At 35.1% G+C, this 21,719-nt stretch overlaps 1 protein-coding gene across 1 annotated transcript in view; it reads left to right on the forward strand.

Moving 5' to 3' along the window:
- Nucleotides 1–21,719, forward strand: part of MIPOL1 (mirror-image polydactyly 1) — a 245,496-nt gene that overhangs the window by 77,922 nt on the left and 145,855 nt on the right. Inside the window, exon 9 of the mRNA XM_052659936.1 lies at nt 11,559–11,666. Within this exon, the coding sequence (XP_052515896.1) occupies nt 11,559–11,666 (108 nt within the window). The remainder of the gene's footprint in view (nt 1–11,558; nt 11,667–21,719) is intronic.

Genomic DNA, 21,719 nt, shown 5'->3' on the forward strand with positions numbered 1-21,719 from the left:
GATTTTTATACTTTATTTCTTTAGATCTGTGATCAAATTTAGATCTGTGATCAAATTTAATTTTTCTGTGTGTACTAAGAAAGTTGTGTAACTTTATTCTTTTGCTTGTGACACACTTAACATCTGACCAAGGCATCAGGTCAGTCCACTGTGGAAGGATATATTTATAGCAAATAATGGTGGAACAACAGCTCAGGATCAGTATAGAATTAAAAGGAACCTTAACTCTCTCCTCACACCATACTCAAAAATAAAGTCAAGGTGGATTATAAACTTACACAAGAAAACTTAAACCTTAAAGATGTTGTAAGACACCAGGAGTAAATATCTTTATTACCTCAAGGGAGGTAAAGTTGTCAGAAAGGACAGAAAGAGCTCCAACCATAGCAAAAACAAAAAAAAGTGATAAATTTAACTTTGACAAAATTAAAAGCTAATGCTTATCAAAAGCCAACTTTAAGAATATGAAAGGTGGGACTTCCCTGGTGGTCCAGTGGCTGAGATTTCTGTGCTTCCAGTGCAGGGACCTGGTTCTGTCCCTGGTCAGGGGACTAGACCCCACATGCTGCAACTAAGGGTTCACCTGCCAAAGCCAAGTAAACAAACAACAAAAGGTAAGCCATAGCCTAGGAGAAAATATTTGCAATTCGTGTGTCTGACACAGGACTTGCAGTAAGTATATTTAAATAATTCCCACAATTTGTGAATAAAAAGAACCCAAGAAAAAAATCGGTCAAATACTGGAAGAGAAGCTTCACAGATGTTCAGTGAACACACGAAAAGATTATTGTAATTTGTGAACAGGGAAACACAAAGTTAAATGTGATACCACCTCACATACACAATGTCATCTGAAATTGAAAAGACCAATAACAGTAAATGTTGCTGAGAATGTATAGCAACTGAAACAAGGACCCATTGCTAATAGGAATGTAAAATGGAACAACCAGTTTTGAAAACTACTAGACACTTGAACAAGATATACTTTGTGACCTAGCAAGTCCATTTCTATGTATTTATCCAAGGAAAATGAAAAAAAAAAATATATATATATATATAATGCTGTAAGAATTTTAGAGAAACATTTATAGGAGCTCATTTGTAATATTCAAATACTAAAGACAACTCAAGTGTCATTTCCTTAGTAAGAATATGGACAAATACATACAATTCCATACAATGGAATATTATTAATATTTTACACAAAAAGAATGACATACTGATGCACACAAAAGCTTAGGTGACTCTCAAATATATAAGTTGATTGAAAGAAGTCAAAGGATTACAACTAAAGATTTTATTGTATTTTTACAAAGTTAAAAAAACAAGTGAAATTACTCATGGTATTAGAGAAAATTCCAAATATTCTTTTCCAGTGCTCAAGGACTTCTGCCAGTATTTAACTGGTGTTCTGTGAGAACTGCTGCATTTATAGATGTATTCTTGATGTACCATGGAGAGAGTTTTACTCCACGTCCACCTACTCCTCCATCATCTTGTCAACCTCCTCATGACACTATAAATCGGAACAATGGTAGCCTGTGGCTATGAATGGACTTCCCTGGTGGCTCAAATGGTAAAGAACCCACCTGCAATGCAAGAGACCTGGGTTCAATTCCTGGGTTGGGAAGATCCCCTGGAGAAGGGAACAACAGATTGGAAGCACCAAGACCTCTCTGGTGTGATGTAAATATTATATATATCATCATCCAAAGATTTTGCATATTGCTGTATTTTAAGTATAATTTTTTTCAATTTTTATATTATGCTGCGTTCATGCTTGTATGCTTATATGTATACAATAGCCTAAATATTGATTACTGGTGTATACTTTTAATTTTAGATCGAAATTAATATAGAAAAATAAGACTTCTTTTTAAAAATTCACATCATTTATTCTTAAGCATGTATTATATAGCTTCAGTGAAGCAGGTGCTGGATTTGTCCCTGGGATTGTAGGTGGATGTGAGGGAGAATGACAAGCAGATGGTTGTAGATGAGAACAGAAAGGGCAGTGAATTCAGAGAGGGAAGGCGGGGATGGTATTCCTCAGGAGGGCTTCCCAGTGGGTCTGGTGTTGTGTGGATAAATCATATATGTACAAAAACTTGTGCAAAGGCATGAAAGTTGAAAGGAATATTCATATCTTGGGGACTGGATAATTTATCATGTCTGATAAATTGAGGTGTACAATTGAGGAGGAATGAGATATGACACTTAATTTTAATTCTTTAAGCAATGGGAAAACCAATATGCAATATCAAGATAGGGCAAGTAGGAGTTAGTGTGATTAGAGTTGTATTTTAGAAAGACCTTTCTGAAGTATTTGTTAGCTCTGAGATGCAGCCTGAAAACACGTGCATGCACACATATCCATTCTTTTTTTATTATTATTATTGGAGTATAGTTGATTAACCATGTTGTGTTTCAAGTGTACAGCAAAATGATTCAGTTAGGTATGTGTATACACATGTGTCTATTCTTTTTAAAATTCTTCTCCTATTTAGGATATTGCAGAATACTGATGGAGAGTCCCCTCTGCCGTGGAGTAGGTTCTTCTGGGTTATCTATTTTAAATATACCAGTGCGTACATGTTAATCCCAAACTCCTAATCTGTTCTTCACTGCAACCTTCCCCACTGGTAACTATAAGTTTATTCTGTAAGTCTGTGAGTCTTTTTCTGTTTTGTAAAGAAATTCATATGTATTTACTTTTTTACATACCACATGTAAGTAGTATCATGATATTTGTCTTTGTCTGACTTACTTCACTTAGGATGATAGTCTCCAGGTTTATCCATGTTGCTGCAAATGGCATTATTTCATTCTTTTTGATGGCTAAGTAATATTCCATTGTATTTATGTACCGCGTCTTCTTTATCCATTCATCTGTTGATGGGCATATAAGTTGCCTCCACTTAGGTTGCATGTATGCTTTCAAACCATGGTTTTCTCCAGCTATATTCCCGGGAGTGGGATTGTTCGATCATATGTTAGGTCTGTTTTTAGTTTCTTAAGGGCCATCCACACTGTTATTCATAGTGGTTCTACCAATTTATATTCCCACCAATGGTGTAGAAGAATTCCCTTTTTTCCACACCCTCATTGCTATTTATTGTTTGTAGATATTTCTATAGTGGCCGTTCTGACTGGTGTGAGGTGGGATCTCATTGTACTTTTGATTTGCATTTCTTGAATAATTAGCAGTGTTGAGCATCTTTTGATATGCCTCAGCCATCTATATGACTTCTTTGGAGAAATGTCTATTTATACCTTCTGCCCATTTTTTTTATTGGGTTGTTTGTATTTATGGTATTGAGCCACGTGTGCTATTTGTAAATTTTAGAGACTAATTCATTGTTGACCTCATTGTTTGCAAATATTTTCTCCCATTCTTTGGATTGTCCTTTTGTTTTATTTATGGTTTCTTTTGCTTTCCAAAAACTTTTGAATTTAATTAGGTCCTATTTGTTTATTTTTTGTTTTTATTACTCTAGGAGATGGATTGAAAAATATACTGCTACAATTTATGTCAGAGAATATTCTCCATGTTTTCCTCTAAGAGTTTTATAGTATGCAGTCACATTTAGGTCATTAATCCATTTTGAATTTATTTTTGTGTATGGTGTTAAAGAGTGTTCTAACTTCATTTTTTTCATGTGACTGTCCAGTTTTCCCAGCACCATTTATTGAAGAGACTCTTCTATTATGTGGTCTTGCCTCCTTTGTCATAGATTAATTGACTGTAGGTTATGGGTTTATTTCTGGGCTTTGTATCCTGTTCCACTGATCTATGTTTCTGTTCTTGGGACTTCAGACTATACTGCAAAGGTATACTCATCAAAGCAGTGTGGTACTAGCACATTCTTTTTTAAACTCTCTTGATGATAATTGATTTGTAGTCTGCTTTGAGAACTACCAGATTAGAGGATAATTTGAAAGGACTTAAGACTGAAGACATGACACTTGCTCTTACAGTTAATGAAAAAGTCAGAGGCTGAATGAAAGGCATGACATGGGGATAAAAAATAAAGCATGTTGAAGGAATAAGACTTCCTCCAACTTTAGGATGAAGATAGGAGGAAGCTTAAGATGACTTTCAGGTTTAGTAAGGATGATTGGTTAAATGCCATTTATAAGCAGGGAATATAGTAAAATAGGAAATGCACATTTAATATCACCTATTTTTAGGTACTCTGCTATGTAGCAATGAACAGAGACTTTGGGCTCTACTTTCTTGGAGTTTGCAATTTATACAAAGTAGAAATAGAAATAGATATTTTCATGTGAAGGCCTGATGATTTCAGATTTTTTGTATATTCATACATAAATATATTTGTTATATAACAGGTATAAAAATATGTGTATGTATGTGTGTATATATATATGTGTATATATATGTATCCATATATATGTGTATATAGCTTTTATAGGGCCTTCATTTAAAACACTTCCAGTGTTAATAAAAGAATAGCAATTTTTGTGTTTCGTATTCCTAAAGAGAACATTATGATTTTAGATATAATGTTAGTCTTAGAATATGCTATTAAAAGTTGAGAAATAATTGCCTAGGTTTTTATCAATTTCGCTTAGGTTGAATGAACTGAGTTAAATGTAGTAATCCTGAATGGTAGCTAGTTCACCTTCCATTCTGATCTATGTTATGTATTTCCTTAAAGTTCATATTCTAAAACATCATTATCATTAACTTTTTCTGTAATTCTAGCTATTACATTGCTTTTACTATTTCCCTATGTGTATATATTATAAATTTTGTTGATAAATGGTTATTCTGCCTGCAATTGAATCCTCCTTATTAGTTGCATGAGTTTAAAGGAGGTATTTTTTACTCTCTGTTTCTGTTTCCTTCTCTGCCAAATGGTAAAATATATAATCTATAGGGTCCACATGAAGATTGACTGATTTAATACATGTAAAGTTCTTAGAGCCTGGCACATACTGATTTCTCACTGAGGGTTGGTTGACTATCATTAATAACATGTGTTAACCTTTATCTTGAAATAGAGATGCAAATCATGATTTTTCAAATGAATATATTTTATGAATACAGCTAACAAAATAATCTTAAACAGTATTACAAAAATGGTATTTTGATAGCATAGCTTACTAAATACCTGTATACATGTTGACATCTTTTTAAGTAATTATTATGTTTACTAATAATCTTTTTACATTGTGATTTTAATCTTTTTGAGCAACTTAGTTGTTTAAAATGAGTATAAATTACTGTATTTGCTATTAAATCCTTATTTACTTTCACATGATGTTTTTGAAATGTTATATGTAAATATAATTAAGATATATGTGTATAAATATGTACAAACATGTCGTTGCCTGGCATGTTGCCTGGTAATTGCTGGTATATTGCTTGATGAGTGTTTACTGAGTAATTTATGATTCGTCTGTATGTGTATGTGCGTGTGCACGTACACGGGTGTGTATGAGCTGTAACATAAGCGTTTTCAGAGACTCACATAATTATTGTTTTTCTTTTTTTAATCTTTGTTTTTTTTTAAACTCTGAATATTGTATAAATTATTCATTTAACCAAACTGCTGATATTTTGCCAGGGCTTTGAAGAAGAAACAAGTTACCTTTTTGAATTGGAAAACTGTATCTATTCCAAGTTATTTTGCTGTGAGAAAAGCATTCTAGTTATTATTTTTAAATCTAAAATGAAGTGTTGTTTTAAAATTCTCCTAAATGAAAAGGAATAAAGTTATTTATATAATCCTAAGTGCTTCCAAACATCTACAGCTCAAAGTTCATAATTCACATTGACACCAAAGTGTAGTTTCTGTTTTGACTGGAAGAGTCTGGTATTATTTTTTTGTCTGCAAGGGAAAGAGTTGTATAACATCCAAGTGGGAAGATGTTTGATTGTAATGCAATCAACATGATTTGTGAGTGAAAGCAGATTTTACAGGAAGAGAAACAGCAGCTGTTAAAATCCTAGACAGTATTAGAGAATTCTTTAAAAAAAAAAACAAACTCTTTCAGGAAATAAACATTAGGTGAGACAGAATCATAGCAATATATTTTCTGTTTGATACAGTTCTTCACAATTCGGGGTAATGAGTAAAAGGAGATTACTGGTGAATATAATATCTTACAGTAAATATGGGTCAAATCCTTTAATCAAAATTTTTCATTAATTTTTTATATATTTTATGTGTTTAGTTCACTCATGTTATAGAATTAGTTTTGTTTGCAGGGGCAGATTTAATTCTTTTCTTTTTATTAGTAATACTATAGTGCATAGAATCATGAGCCTCTGAGATCATTTCACCCTATTAAAACAACTGTCCATCTTTTTTAATCTATATCCCCCACTTATTTACTACTCCTTGTTTTATCTTGCAGGGAATCCCAGACATAATGTCCTTTTTATCTCTAACTTTTATTGTGTATCTCTTAAAGTTGTGGCATGTATATCCCCAAGCACATGAGTGCATGCTCAGTCACTCAGGCGTGTCCAACTCTGCAACCCAGTGGACTGTAGTCCCCCAGACTCCACTGTCCATGGAATTTTCTGTGGCAAGAATACTGGAGTGGGTTGCCATTTCCTACTCCAGGGAATCTTCCTGACCTAGCGATTGAACCTGCATCTTGTGCTTTGGCAGGTGGTTTCTTTATCAGTGCCCCACCTGGAAAGCCCTAAAGATGTGGACTTCTGTGTAAAATATAATTACAGCACAATTATCATACCAAAAATATTAACAGTTCTGTAATATTGTGAAACATTCAGTTAGTTTTCAAATTCCAGTAGTCTCATAAATATACTTTTCCTCTTTGTTTTGAATCTGTATCTAAAGTAAGAATCACATCTTACAAATGATTGAATTGACTCTTAAGACTTAAAAAAAATTTTTTTTGGAGTACAGTTGTTTTACAATGTTGTGTTAGTTTCTGCCATATAGCAAAGTAAATCAGCTCTATGTATACTTACATCCCTTCTTTTTTGGATTTCCTTCCCAGTTAGGCCATCACAGAGCATTAAGTAGAGTTCCCTGTGCTATACAATAGGTTCCCGTTAGTTATCTGTTTTATATATAGTAGTGTATATATGTCAGTCCCAATCTCCCAGTTCAGCGGCCCCCGCTTCCCCCCAGGTGTCCATGTTTGTTCTCTACTTCTGTGTCTCCTTCTGTTTGACAGATCAATTCATCTGTACCATTTTTCTAGATTCCACATATATGTGTTAATATATAATAGTTGTTTTTCTCTTTCTGACTGACTTCACTCTTTATGATAATCTCTAGGTCCATCCATGTCTTTGCAAATGGCACAATTTCATTCCTCTTTATGGCTGAGTAATATTCTTTTGTGTATACACACCACTTCCTTATCCATTCCTCTGTTGATGGACATTTAGGTTGTTTCCATGTTCTGGCTATTATATATAGTGCTGCAATGAAACTGTGACAATATACAGATAGCATTTCATTACGTTCCATTTAAATATTAAAAAATTTTAAGTATAAAAAAATGTTTAAAAATCCTCCTAGGTCTTATTTTATGCATTAGAACTTTTAAGAATATTAATGTTTGGCACAATATGAACAGATAAGATATTGTGTTATTTATTATTAATTGTGTCAGTTCAAAATGAAACTGTCTAAAACTGTAGAAGAAATTACATATTACTTAATTTAGGGACATTCTTCTTCCCTAGCACTTGTTTGTTTCTTTTCATTCATTAAATTAGGGAAGATTATTAAACGCCTGAAAGTGTAGCACTTTGGGACACTTGCCACATTGAGTGGTCCCTGGGCTTTATCTTCTGTCCCTCTTACACTGCATGGCAGTGAATACTGAGCCCAAGTACAAAATGTGAATAAATGTCCTCAGCACAAAAATAGCTTTATTAAGCTATATTTATCTCTTTGGTTACAGTTTTTCATATAAACTTTGGTCTACAAGTACCCTTCCTCTCCCCTCCCAGTCTTTTCAGAAAGTGAGAAAATCTATGAAGAATAAAAATTTCGAGGAAACCAAGAAAGAAAGGAAGCCTAAATAGTTACAAACATACCAGTTAACTAGGGATCTAAGACCAGGTATAGAACTCCAAGGCTAAAAACTTGAATTTTATTGCCCTTACAAGGGTTAATGATTGGACTACTTGTGATGGGACCAGACCCTTGCATGTATTTCCAGAATCATAGAAAGACCCCCTTTTTAGTATAAGAGAATCTAGGGGAAAAAACCACTCACTGGTTTAGGAAAGGACAAGGACGTTTGTCTTTGGTCTTGACTGAGCAAAAGGCTCCAGCATCCTGAGCAATTAAAGGGTTGGACAGTCAGTGTACTAACCATCATGATGAGAATTCACAAACTAAGACATTTTCATAAACATCTGTGCTAGATGAGTAAAAACTTGGGGTCACCTTGCAAGAAACAAATGCAAAACCAGTCTGGACAATTCTTCCACACACAGGTGGACAAAACTTCTACAAAAAAGAATTCTCCATGTAAGGAAACAGTCTACTATGAAACACAATTAAAAGAGTTAGACCATTTAGAATTTGAGATAGTAGGAAAAAATGAAAGAGTTATGAAACTTGCGTGTTTAAACAGAGACATCATTAAGTAATACATATAAAAGAAGAGCACTATGAAAAGTAGATGGACAGAACTGAAAAAGAATACAAGGAAATATTTAGAACTGAAAACTAGTCATTGACATTAAAAGATAAGTGAACAGACAAAGGTATAGACAGAATTGAAGGTAGAATCAGGAGTCTCAATTCACTAATGAATGATAGATGCTCAGAATTCACACACATACAGAGAGAAATGGATATTAAAAGATATGAAAGGAAAATTAATAAATCCAATATATGACCTATAAGAGTTTCAAAATGGGAACTGGGTAACAATTCAAGATATAACAGCTATGAGTTTTTTAGGTTTGAGAAGCATACAGAATATCTAAAAGATTTAAATAAATCTATCTCTTCGAATATAAAATGGAAGAACTCCAAAGTTAAACTACAAATTTTAAAGCAAACATTGAGTAAAGACAAACCTAAACAAGAATGATTATTAGACTAATATTGACCTCACATTAGCAACAATAGATGCCAGACTGAGACAGAACAGCATCTTCAGAGTACTGAAGATAGAACTTGTGTCATAACAGTTCTATCCAGTAAAGAGTGTCATGAAAACAAAATAATCACCTTTTCAGGCAGAATGTCTCACTAAGAGATTTTTAAAAGCTATTCCTTTAGAAAGAGGGACTTGAACCCAGAAGGAAATCTCAAAGGGTTTGATAGGGGACTTACACCTATTCTTGTATGAATAGATAATTTTGTATAAGCTATTTCCAAAAATAAAATAGTAAACTTTGTGAGGGTGATCCAACCTTGATAACAAAACTGGAAAGGATAGCCCAGAGAGGAAAGATACAGGTCAGTTTCATTTCAGAATATGTACCCCACAATCTGATATATTAATATAAAATACTTGGAAACCCAATTAACATATATTTTTCATATGCATATACACATTCAAATGGATGTAAACGATATGTAACAAAATGCATCTAAGTGGTTATATGATAGAAGAATTCCTTTTAAGGTCACGAGCAAGAGCGGAAGAATAACCACCACTTTTTTTTTTTTTTTTTGGCTACATCTAAAATACATCCAAAGTCCAGCTGCTGCGCATTACCATCATCTCTCTCCTGCACTGCTCAGTAACCTCTCAGCTAGACTCCTGCCTCTTGTCCTTGCCTTCCTTAGAACCTATTCTTTACATTGCAGGAAGAGTGAGCCTATATTAGTATGAGGCAAATCGTGGTACTTCTTTGTTCTAAACCCTCCAGCAACTTTCCCACACACTCAGAGTGAAAGCCGTGGTCTATAATATCTCAAGGCTCTTCTGATCTCATCTCCCCGTGTTCTGTCCCTTGCTTATTTCATTCCTGCTGTATTCTTCCCCTTGTTAAAACTCGAAAATGCTAGACAAGCTTCTACTTCGGAGCCTTTGCACTCAATTGTCCTTTTGCTTGAACCACTGCTTCCGAAGTTCTGAAGACTTACTTCTTCGTCTTCTTGGTGTCTTTATTCAAGTATCTTTTTCTCAATTTAAATTTTCTCCTATTTAAAGTCATAAAAGATTTCCTTCCTACTCTTTTGGTATTCCCTATATTTCTTATCTATTTTTCTCCATAACATTTTCACCTTCTATCATACTATGTATTTCATTTATTTTATTGTCTCTTTTCCCATATGGAATATGAGTTCCATGTGGGCAGGGATTTTTATCTGTTAAATGCCATTCCCCCACCATTTATAATTAAATCTAGCACAGGATAAGTGCTTAATATATATCAATAAATAAGTGAATATCAAGAGTTTGGTAAGACTTTTTCTTTTAAAAGAATTTGTATGTTACTCAAAGTTGGGAGATACCGATACAGATTGCTGAATAATATTGAGATCAGGGGCACAAAATATTAGAGTAGTAAGAAATGCTCATTTGGATTATGACTGCATCTTGATTTTGTATCATAATAATGATTTTTAATTCATTATGACAGCTAACACTTGCTGGTTAATGCAGAAGTAACTGTCTAATTCTCGAACTAATAGGTGTACTTACTTATTGGTTATTAAATATCCTCCTTTAAAAATAGATAAACTAAGGAGTGATTTTTTAAAATATTTTACTGAACAATAGATTTAGTAATTTATTTCTTTACAAATCACCCTTGTATCATCATATGGTTTTAATATGCAGTATATCAGTTTTATATCCCATACAGTCATTGTGAAAATGTTTGACATATTCATATTAAGATCTCATTTTCAAATGATACAACATTTTAATGATTTTTTTGAATGTAGATGCTTCTGTTAGTTCACTTATGCTTTTGTTTATCATTTCCTTTTTACTTACATTTTCATGTATTCCCAATAGGTCTGTGTCATTTCACATCTATTTTATCACTTGTTTTACATACAAGTAAGGTTTAGTCAAAATAGGATTAGAAACAGTTGTTTCCAAGTCACGTAGCATTCTGTGGCTATTGTTTTTTCTCAACTGTTTCTTTAGATAGTTCTAAAAATATGAAAATCTCATATATATTTTTATGATAATTTTTATTTTAAAAATTAATAAAAGTTCCTCACAGAATATTATATTGTAGTTTATTTAGAACCTACTATCATTTTTAGAAGTATGCTTTTAATTCAGCCAGCAGATACACAGTGAAAATCATTTGGTCAATGAAGAAAATAATATTGAATGTACTTTAATCTTAATTTTACAAGAAATAGGTATTTTTCTAATTTATATGATAGCATTTAGATGAATAAAAGTAGAAACTGAAAATTGCAATTGAATGTGCCAGAGTACTGTATGCAATATTATTTTGTTCATTTTCAACAGTGCTTTTAACTTACTATTCTTATTGCAAAGGATACTTTGTCTTTTAGAGAGTAAGATGGTATTATTTACATCAATTCATGTGGGTTTGTGAAAAAAATGCCGTGACTCCTTTACTTAATGGGATTCTTTCCCTGTGGCAGTGCAAACGGCTTGAGCAGGAGCTTCATCATCTGAAAGAGCAGAAGCAGACTTCAGCAAACAACATGAGACATCTGACTGCTGAAAACAATCAAGAACGTGCATTGAAGGTAAATCTCCATTCCTTCTTGCAGGCAAATTAAGGTTGTAAGCCCTTGGTGCCAGCTTTCTGTGCTGCATATATCAGTTGTGTACATTTCAGCAGAAGTGAGCTGTGGTGTTTGCCAACAGCCCCTTCTTTAAACACAGATACAGCACCCTTCTGTCACGGTATTATTTTATTTCGTGTATGTGTACATGAAAACAACATATTTTCTGAATTTCAAGTGGTGGTATATTAATAACTTTAGGTTCATGCTCATTGTGTTTGTGATTTCAAAGTACGTTGTTACCTTTAGTAGTTAAGAAAAAGTGGCCACTCTGAAAGAAAAAAATATATATTGGGCTTTTTCTTTGCATCAATAATTATTACAGTAATTTTCTAAATGACTTATAATATTAGTGTCCCACAGAATTGACACTTCTTGAAAGGTACATGAATATGTTTGGGAATTGAAAGAATGCTTAAAATGTTACCTACAGCAAAAAATGAAAGAAAGAAAATATATTCTATTAGAACTTGAGACAAGTAGAGTATATATCATGACAAAAGTTCTGTTTGATTTTAGTATAGATCCTATAGTTATGCAAAAGGACATTATTTCAATTTAACTAATTATCTTGTTTTCTTTTTTTTTTTTCTTGTTTTCTTAAGATATTTTTCATTCTCTCTTTTGTCTTTGCCCTGGTTCCTAGCATAATGCCTGTGACATAATAGAGGCCCCTTCCCTCAGGGTGCTTACGTTCTCATTAATGGGTTAAAAATAAAAACACAGCATAGCCACAGGAAACAAAACGTTCATCGTTGTTGTTAGTGGCACAGTTAAAGAAAGAAGTGCTGTCAAGAAGATTGTATTGTACTTTGTTGTCTTATATTCATTTCTTGCTGCAGATTACAAAAGAACATCATGTCGTTAGAAGGGTAAGTCAGTAAACCAGTATCATCAACCGATGTTGAGGAAAATGGTGACATTTGATGTGGAAATATTTTTAATCTGTTTATGAAGTATGAGGTTTGGTTGAAGACGGATTTTTCTACAAAGTAAATTTAGCTTCATTCTCAGCAGTGTGTGTGTGTGTAATAACTTTGCTATTACTATTTAATGCACTTTTCTTTTTTCTCTCAAATTTATAAATAGGCCAGAACAATAAATGGGAAAGAAAAGAATTGTAGATTGCTATGATTATTTTTCAATTACCCCAAGGAATTTTCTATTGTATGAGTAAAATTAAGCATATAATTACTTAGATGTATATTTGCAAATCAAAGGTAACGTTCTTTTAGAGAGAGCCTCCATCATGAGTGTTAGTTTATCAGCCTTAAGGGACAGGTATTATGTGCTCTGTTTGATATGGCTATCAGTATTTAAAATAGGACCTAAAATAAGAATTCTAGTTTGTTAAGTTAATAATAATTGCATGATCTTTATTCTGGCATTTTTGTTTGTGTATTTATGTTAAATTGAATTAAATGATAGCTACTATGTGTGGAGAGAAAAAGATGCATAGTTCCAAGAGATTATTAAAATTAGAAGGCAAATTGTAGATCAAAAGAAACCCGTAAATTCAACACAAAATAAAAATAAACTCCCATAAAATCATTCTTTAATTATCTTGTGCCATTATTCCTCATAGAATACCTTTAAGTTTATTACAAAAATTAGGTCATTTATAGTATATCTTGGAGAAGGCAGTGGCACCCCACTCCAGTACTCTTGCCTGGAAAATCCCATGGATGGAGGAGCCTGGTAGGCTGCAGTCCATGGGGTCACTAAGAGGCAGACACGACTGGGCAACTTCCCTTTCACTTTTCACTTTCATACACTGGAGAAGGAAATGGCAACCCACTCCAGTGTTCTTGCCTGGAGAATCCCAGGGATGGGGGAGCCTGGTAGGCTGCCATCTATGGGGTCGCACAGAGTCGAACACAGCTGAAGCGACTTAGCAGATAATATATCTGCTTTATTCTGAATCATTTTTTAAAAATTTTTCTTACCTTTCCGGGTCTTTATTCTTCATTTGGTTCTTTTATTATTACACTTCATATCTTTAAATTGCCGTATCAGATATGGATAATAATAAGTTTATTACCAAGCTGTTTGGTGAACAAACTTTCTCCTTTCTAAGCAATATGCTTATCTCTTAAAATACATTTACAGGTGTCATTTTAAAAAAATGTTAACTGGCAATATTTGGCTAGTATCTAATGAAGTTGAGGAAGAATTTTTAAACAGAATCTCTGTCTCTAGTAGATTTCAGTCTGCCAATAATATTTCTAGTATTTTAACATAAGTGGTACTATTATTAATATCACTGATACAGGTAATATAAATTTGAATCAGATGATAGCTGAATTTTTTGTGCTTTATTACATTGCATTATGCTGTAATTCTTAAAGGAAACAGTCCTCCAGATATGTTGGAAAAAATCAAAGTTAATGGTTCTACATTACATAGAACTTTCCAACGTGATGACTGTGGGAAATAACATGATTATTATACATGGATATATTATATGTGGATACTTTTTAGTAATCTAGTACCATTTGAATGATATCTTTGTTTATCCTAATAACCAGGAAATACTTAGTAAATTATTTTTTGTGATAAAGCATAAAATAAGAATTTTGTTAAATGCATTGTTTTTGAAGTAGTATAGAATGGTGGTGATTTAGTCACTAAGTTGTATCCGACTCTTGCAACCCCAAGGACTATAGCCTGCCAGACTCCTCTGTCCATGGGATTCTCCAGGCAAGAATACTGGAGTGGGTTGCCTTTTCCTTCTCTGGGGAATCTTCCCGACCCAGGGATCGAACCCTGGTCTCCTGCATTGCAGGCCGATTGCTTACTGACTAAGCTACAAGGGAAGTCCAATCATGGAATATATACTAGCTAAATTTGGTAGCTTGACACTGTTTCCCTACTTTTACTATTTAAAATTTTCCCTAATAATAAGTAGAGCACAGTGATACATATAGGATGAAAGGCTAAATTTATACTGACACTAATCTATACCCTGAAAGTTACATAAATTAAAAAGATAGCTTATTCCTTTATTTAAAATAAATTTTATCCACTATTAAATTTATTTCTCGATGAACACAGTTTTGAACATCTAATGATTTTAAAGTAAATTTAGATTAGCCATAAATATTCAGGCATTAGATTTAATAAGAAGTGTCATATAAACTGCCTTTCTTTCCTGTTTGATTTCATTCGCTTCCCTTGTCACATATCTTTAACCTCCTACAGTTGGACTTCACCACTGTAATTCCATTGAAACACACTCTTTCTTAAATTATATGTAACCTCTGATGGTTAAACCCATGAAACTTATCATTTCATATCCTGCTTAGTATCCCAGTAAGCCTAACTGGAACACATTTTCATCTCACTGGCCCCTGCCCTCATGAATTACCTTCCTATAGTTCTTTGCTTTCATATCCTCATCATTTTTCTTTTCTTTGATTGTTATTCTTTAGCTTGTGCCTTTTTTCTACCAGTTCCTAAAGTATAAATATTCCCCTAAGTTATGTGATTAGTCCCCTACTTTTTGTTTCTTAAAGAAAAAAGAACAACAGATTTTTTATTTTAGAGAAGTTTTAGCTGCACAGCAAAATCAAACTAGAACTCCTTCACACTCAGTGTTCCATACGTTCAGATGCCCTCAGCATCCAGTATAGGAAAGGTACATTTGTTGCAGTCCATGAACCTACATCAGTGTAATCCACAGTCTGTAGTTTATGTTAGGGTTCACTTAGACTTTGATGCTGGGAGGGATTGGGGGCAGGAGGAGAAGGGGATGACCAAAGATGAGATGGCTGGATGGCATCACTGACTCGATGGACGCAACTCTGAGTGAACTCCGGGAGCTGGTGATGGACAGGGAGGCCTGGCGTGCTGCGATTCATGGGGTTGCAAAGAGTCGGACATGACTGAGTGACCGAACTGAACTGAACTGAGAGTTGTACATTCTGTTGATTTTGAGAAATGTAAATAAATATTTACTAATATCATTGTAGTATTACAGAAGAGTTTCACTGTGAAAAAGTATACAGAAGAGTTTCACTCCAAAAGTCCTCTGCATTCCACCTATTTATCCCTCCTTCACCTCAGCACCTACCAGCCATTAATCATTTTACTGTGTCCATAATTTTGTTTTTTCTAGAATGTCATGTAGTAGTTCTGTGCACATTGGTTTCTTTCACTTAATAATAATCATTTAAAGTTTATCCATATCTTTTGATGGCTTTATACTTCATTCCTTTTTAGAATTGAATAAATTTCCATTATTTGAATATACCACAATTTATTTATTCACCCACCTATTGAGGCACCTTTTGGTTGCTTCCAAATTTGGGCATTTATTTATAAATAAATCTGCTGTAAGCATCCACATGCACGTTTTTCTGTGGATGTAAGTTTTCAACTCATTTTGGTAAGTACAAAGAACTATAATTGCTGAATTGTATGGTAAAAGTATATTTAGTTTTTGAGGAGATGCCAGAGTGTTTTCCCAAATGGCTATACCATTTTGGATTTGCTAGTTATGAATGACAGTTACTCCATATTCTTGCCAGCAATTGCTGTTTTGTTTATTGTAGGCTTGTCTTTTCTAATTTCATCCGTTCCTGCAACATCATCTGTCATTTGTGTCCTAACGACTGCTTTGTCTGCCCTTCCACTTGGATATCTTAGTGTCTCCTTTACTTCAGTAAACTTGAAACGAAATCCTGAATTTGACTTCCTAAGTCCTCTCTTCAACCTGGGAGGAAGTCAGGACCTGAGCCAAACACTATTGACTCTATAACTTAACATTTATTCTCAGTTATATTCTCCTTTGTTTGCCTTTACAGCTTTATAGAAGCTGGAAAAGTTAAACACTTTGTAAGCTTTTCTTTCTGCCAGTGAGACATAAAAGGAATTCTACAGCAGGGATGAGAGAAGAAGGAAGAATCTCAATTTTATAGGTGTGAAGTTGGGGGTTCCTAGGTGGTGCAGTGGTAAAGAATCTGCCTGCTGATGCAGGAGACAGAGATGTGGGTTCAATCCTTGGGTTAGGAAGAGCCCTGGAGTACAGAATGGCAACCTGTACCAGTATTCTTGCCTGAAAAATTCCATGGACAGAGGAGCCTGGCGGGCTACTGTCCATGGAGTCGCAAGGAGTCGGACATGTACAACTGAGCACTCTCACACAGAAACACACAAATGCCAAGAGAAAAGTATGTTTTTATCAGTTAGTCATGTCTGACCTTTTGCGCCCCCATGAATGACAGCCCACCAGGCTCCTCTGTCCGTGGAGTTCTCCAGACAAGAATACTGGATTATTCTTGGAAATACTTCTCCAGGGGAACTTTCCAACCCTGGGAGTGAAACTGGGTCTCCTGCCTTGCAGGCAGATTCTTTACTATCTGCCTGACCAGGGAAGCTGGCCTTTAACATCATTGAGCCTCTTAGCAAGTGAGCCACTTAGAGAACTTTTTAGTCCCTATGTGGTCATCTATACCCTGACTTATTTTTCTAGTGACATAATGCTATATATTTTAAATCATTCTTAACAATTTTCTATTTACTTACAGATTGATTACTCTGTTTTTGTTTAGTTGTTCAGTCATGTGTGACTCTTTGCAACCCCATGGACTGCAGCACACCAGGCTTCCCTGTCTTTCACCATCTCTGTGAGTTTGCTCAAACTCATGTCCATTGAGTTGATGATGCTATGCAACCATCTCATCCTCTATCACCTTCTTTTCCTCCTTTTGCCCTCAATCTTTCCCAGCATCAGGGTCTTTTCTGATGAGTTGGCTGTTTACTTCAGGTGGCCAAAGTATTCGAGCTTCAGTGTCAGCATCAGTCCTTTCAATGAATACCAGGGTTGATTTCCTTTAGGATTGACTGGTTTGATCTCCTTGCTGTTCAAGGGACTCTCAAGCGTCTTCTCCAGTACGACAGTTCAAAAACATCAATTCTGTGGTTCTCAGCCTTCTTTATGGTCCAACTGTCACATCCATATATGACTACTGGAAAAATCATAGCTTTGACTATACGGACTTTTTCAGCAAAGTGATGTCTCTGCTTTTTCATATGTTGTCTAAGTTTATCATAGTGTTTCTTCCAAGGAGCAAGCGTCTTTTAACTTCCTGAGTGCAGTCACCATCTGCAGTGATTTTTGGAGCCCACGAAAATAAAGTCTGTCACTGTTTCCAATTTTTCCTATTTGCCATAAAGTAATGGGACCTGATGCCAGTATCTTAGTTTTTTGAATGTTGAGTTTTAAGCTAGCTTTTTCACTCTTCCCTTTCACCTTCATCAAGAAGTTCTTTAGTTCCTCTTAACTTTATTGATCAGTTAACTTCTATTAATTAATGGTATTCCAATACTCCTAGCCTAATATGTAATTGACATACTCTTCATATCTTTCAAGCTCTCACCTACTACACAGTGACAGAACATCCAGTCCTGTCAATTCTGCAACAGTGATTTCTATTTTACTCTCCTTTGTATTATCATGCCTTGACTTTATTTCAAGTTCATGATCCAGAAGGTAATAGTACCTTCCAATCTAACTTTTTTCCTCTCAGTTTCTCACCTTTGTAATCATTGTCACACTTCCATTATCTGTCATTCTAAAACATGTGACACTTTTCTACCCCAAAACCTTTAGTAAGTCTAACATTTTCAGCAATGAAAGAAGACATATATTCTGAATAACCTTCTTGATAAAAACAATAAAAAGGATGCCTATTACTTTAAGAATATTTTACAAAATTACTGAGAAGACAAGGAATCTGAAAAGGCTTAAAGCAACATGGAAATAGAAAAACAAATGAACAAACATCAAGTGATTGCCTGAAGTCATCTTGACCCTCAGTGCTTTTGTCAAATGGTGGTGAATTTGAACTTTGAATTTTAAGGACTACAAGGACAAGACAAACAAAACAGAGCCCAGGGCCTATTTAAACCAGAATGTAATGAAGATCTTTTCCTGAAGCTGGTATCTTAGATGGTCACACCATCACTGTTTAGGTGAACAAGAGTCAAGCCCTTCATGCAAAATATGAAAGTAAGAAAACTTGATTTTCTTACTTTGGAGAAGCTTACTGTGGAGAAGCTCACAAAAAGTCTCAAGAATTCATCTTTTACAGCTAGCTTCACGGCTGGTTTAGAATCACACCTGTTGCCTGAATTCTTGCTATCTGACTTCCTGACAGTAATAATGGTATAATATCTTAAATATGCTAAAAGCCAAAGGGGGACTAATTCCTTAAATATACAGAGAGAAAGCAGCTATTAACGATTGGATAAATAAAAGAACTGCAGTTGCTTTTCATTGTTTGGTTTCTGCCACACAACAACATGAATCAGCCATTGATATACCTATATCTCCTCTCTCTATAACTTCCCTCCCACCTCCCACCCCTCTAGGTTGTTAGAGAGCGCTGGTTTGAATTCCCTGAGTCATATAGCAAATTCCCATTGGCTGTCTATTTTACATATGGTCATGTATGTTTCCATGCTATTCTCTCCATTTATCCCACTGTCCCCTTCCTCCCTACTCTGCAAGAATTTGTGGTCTTGAATTATTTCAAAATAATACATTGTTAAAAATTTTTATATGTTCATTGCAGCCAGTGAAAAAGTGCTAAGATACGTAAAGGAAATGTTAATAATATTTCCTCTCCTCTCTCACAGTTTCTAGACCTGCCAAATTAATCTTGACTAGGAATTGCAATAGATACCCTGCTTGACTTTTACCTAATTTTAATGAGAATGGATTCTACGTTACACCAACTAGTTGTCATACTTACCATGGGATTTTATATTTCCTTTCATAGTTTAGAGTCTCACCTGAATAGTTCCAGTATATGGATCATCTCTGTGTCTGGTTTTGTGGTTGCTTTGTCTTTTGACATGTTTGTTGTTTTGCTTTTACTTTTCATGTATCTCATAATTTTTTCTTTTTTAAATGCTAGACATTGCGGGTAGAATGGTGCTGCTTCTATCAGGCCAGTAGTGTGGGTATTGAGTTGATCTACTCAGGAGTTGATCTGGACTTGGGTTTTGTTGTTATGATCACTGTTAGTGCATCCTAAGTTTCAGGTTGTTCTCAGAATGGATTGCTGTTGGCCTTTTTCTAAGGATAGAAGTGCAGTGCTGGAGGACTTTCTCAGTGTTCATCTTCCACCCTTCATTTTCAGTTGATGCTGTGTACTTAAACCTCGAGGGTATCTCACTGTACACTCCTGCGCTTATCTAGCATTTGTATGCTGATTTTTACCATCTGGTGCTGAAGAACTGAAGAGTTTTTCTGCTTCTATCTTACACAGTCCCTTTGTGATTGGACTGTGGGGTCAGGCTTTCTCAGGATTCCTCTCCATGGGAGCCAAACTCTGACTTGTATCTGTGACAGGTATTGTAAAAGAGAGACATTCATGCCCCTCTCTCAATGTAGAATCTACTTATCTAATGATATTGATGTAGGGTCCTGGGCCTGGATCTATTTCTTGCTGCTCACCCAGGAATAGAAAGAATTCTTTCTTCTACCACTCCCAAGCAGAGTGTGTGTGTATGTGTGTGTGTTTTTTTCCTGTGTCCTGAAGTTTACTGTCCTTTTAGCTGTGTATGGCTTTTGATCTGTTTACAGAAAGGGCTGGTGTTGGGATAGAGGGGTGGGGTGGTTTGTTCCTTTCCATAGCAGCAGTTCCCTCCCCAACATCCCCTGCATGCCTGCATCACTGAGGGAAGCTCTCTCTGGTTTTCTACCCTGTCCTTAATATTTCTCATGAGCACCTGGTGGAGATCTGGGGAAATATCTACCCGTAGGTGCAAGTCCCCTTTTGTCAGGGATTTCTGAAGATTCTTTGTGATAGCTAACCCTTCTTCCCGTGCTCTACTCTGAGTCAACTAGACTGTTGTATCCCATTTGCTTTCCATGCTTCTCCCTCCTTGAAGTTAAAACTGGTTTTCTGCTGAGCTTAGTTGTCTGATGAGCTCAAGAAAAGGTATGGCTTTGTGCCTTATTCAGCTTTTCTTACTGTCAAAGTGGAGTGACAGCTTGTTCCAGCTTTCTGCAACCTAGGCATAAGCATTACATCTACTGTTGGACTTTGATACTGTTTTTTCATATTTAAGTAGCTTCTTTCTAGAATTTTTTAAAAGTTCTTATTAGTAGATGTGTTTTATTGAGTTCTTGGATGTTGAACAACTCCTTGAATAAACTGTTGGATTTGTTTTGTCATTGTTTTCCTGGGAATTTTAAAAATTATAATTGTCTGCCCTCATATAGTGGAGAAGGCAGTGGCACCCCACTCCAATACTCTTGCCTGGCAAATCCCATGGATGGAGGAGCCTGGTAGGCTGCAGTCCATGGGGTCGCTGCGGGTCAGACACGACTGAGCGACTTCACTTTCAATTTTCACTTTCATGCATTGGAGAAGGAAATGGCAACCCACTCCAGTGTTCTTGCCTGGAGAAACCCAGGGACGGGGGTGCCTGGTGGGCTGCCGTCTATGGGGTCGCACAGAATCGGACACGACTGAAGTGACTTAGCAGTAGCAGCAGCAGCCCTCATATAGTACATAACTGAGTGTCAAGTACTCTTACTCCATATAGTAGTAAGGAATTTACTTAGAGTGGTAAAGTATTTAGACCTTTGAGATAGCAGGTACAGCTGTTTCTAATTTTATAGGGTAATAAACTAAGCAACACGTGTTAATTAATGTGACCCATGTTAGGAGTAGTAGTTAGAGATGTACCTTAGGTCTGAACCAAGGCTATTGATCTCCAAAGTTCATGTTCTCGAATATAAATGAAAATTACCTGTTTTGTTTGTCAGTGAGTGTGGATTTTTTTTCATATATTCAGGGATTATATGTGAGAATATAAATAGTCAGGTGTATTTGTTCATGTTTTTTGTCATTTTCTTCTGTTGGTTTTTCTTTGCTTTCTTTTGGTCCTTTGTCCATCAGTCTTGTGGTTTTGTTTTGCGCCGTTTTGTTTCGTTTTGCATCTTACAGCTTTATTGATAAGTATTTCATATACAATAAAATTCACTTGTTTACAGTT

Source organism: Budorcas taxicolor, chromosome 21 (assembly GCF_023091745.1).
Source record: "Budorcas taxicolor isolate Tak-1 chromosome 21, Takin1.1, whole genome shotgun sequence".
In the NCBI taxonomy this organism is placed as follows: Eukaryota; Metazoa; Chordata; class Mammalia; order Artiodactyla; family Bovidae; genus Budorcas; species Budorcas taxicolor.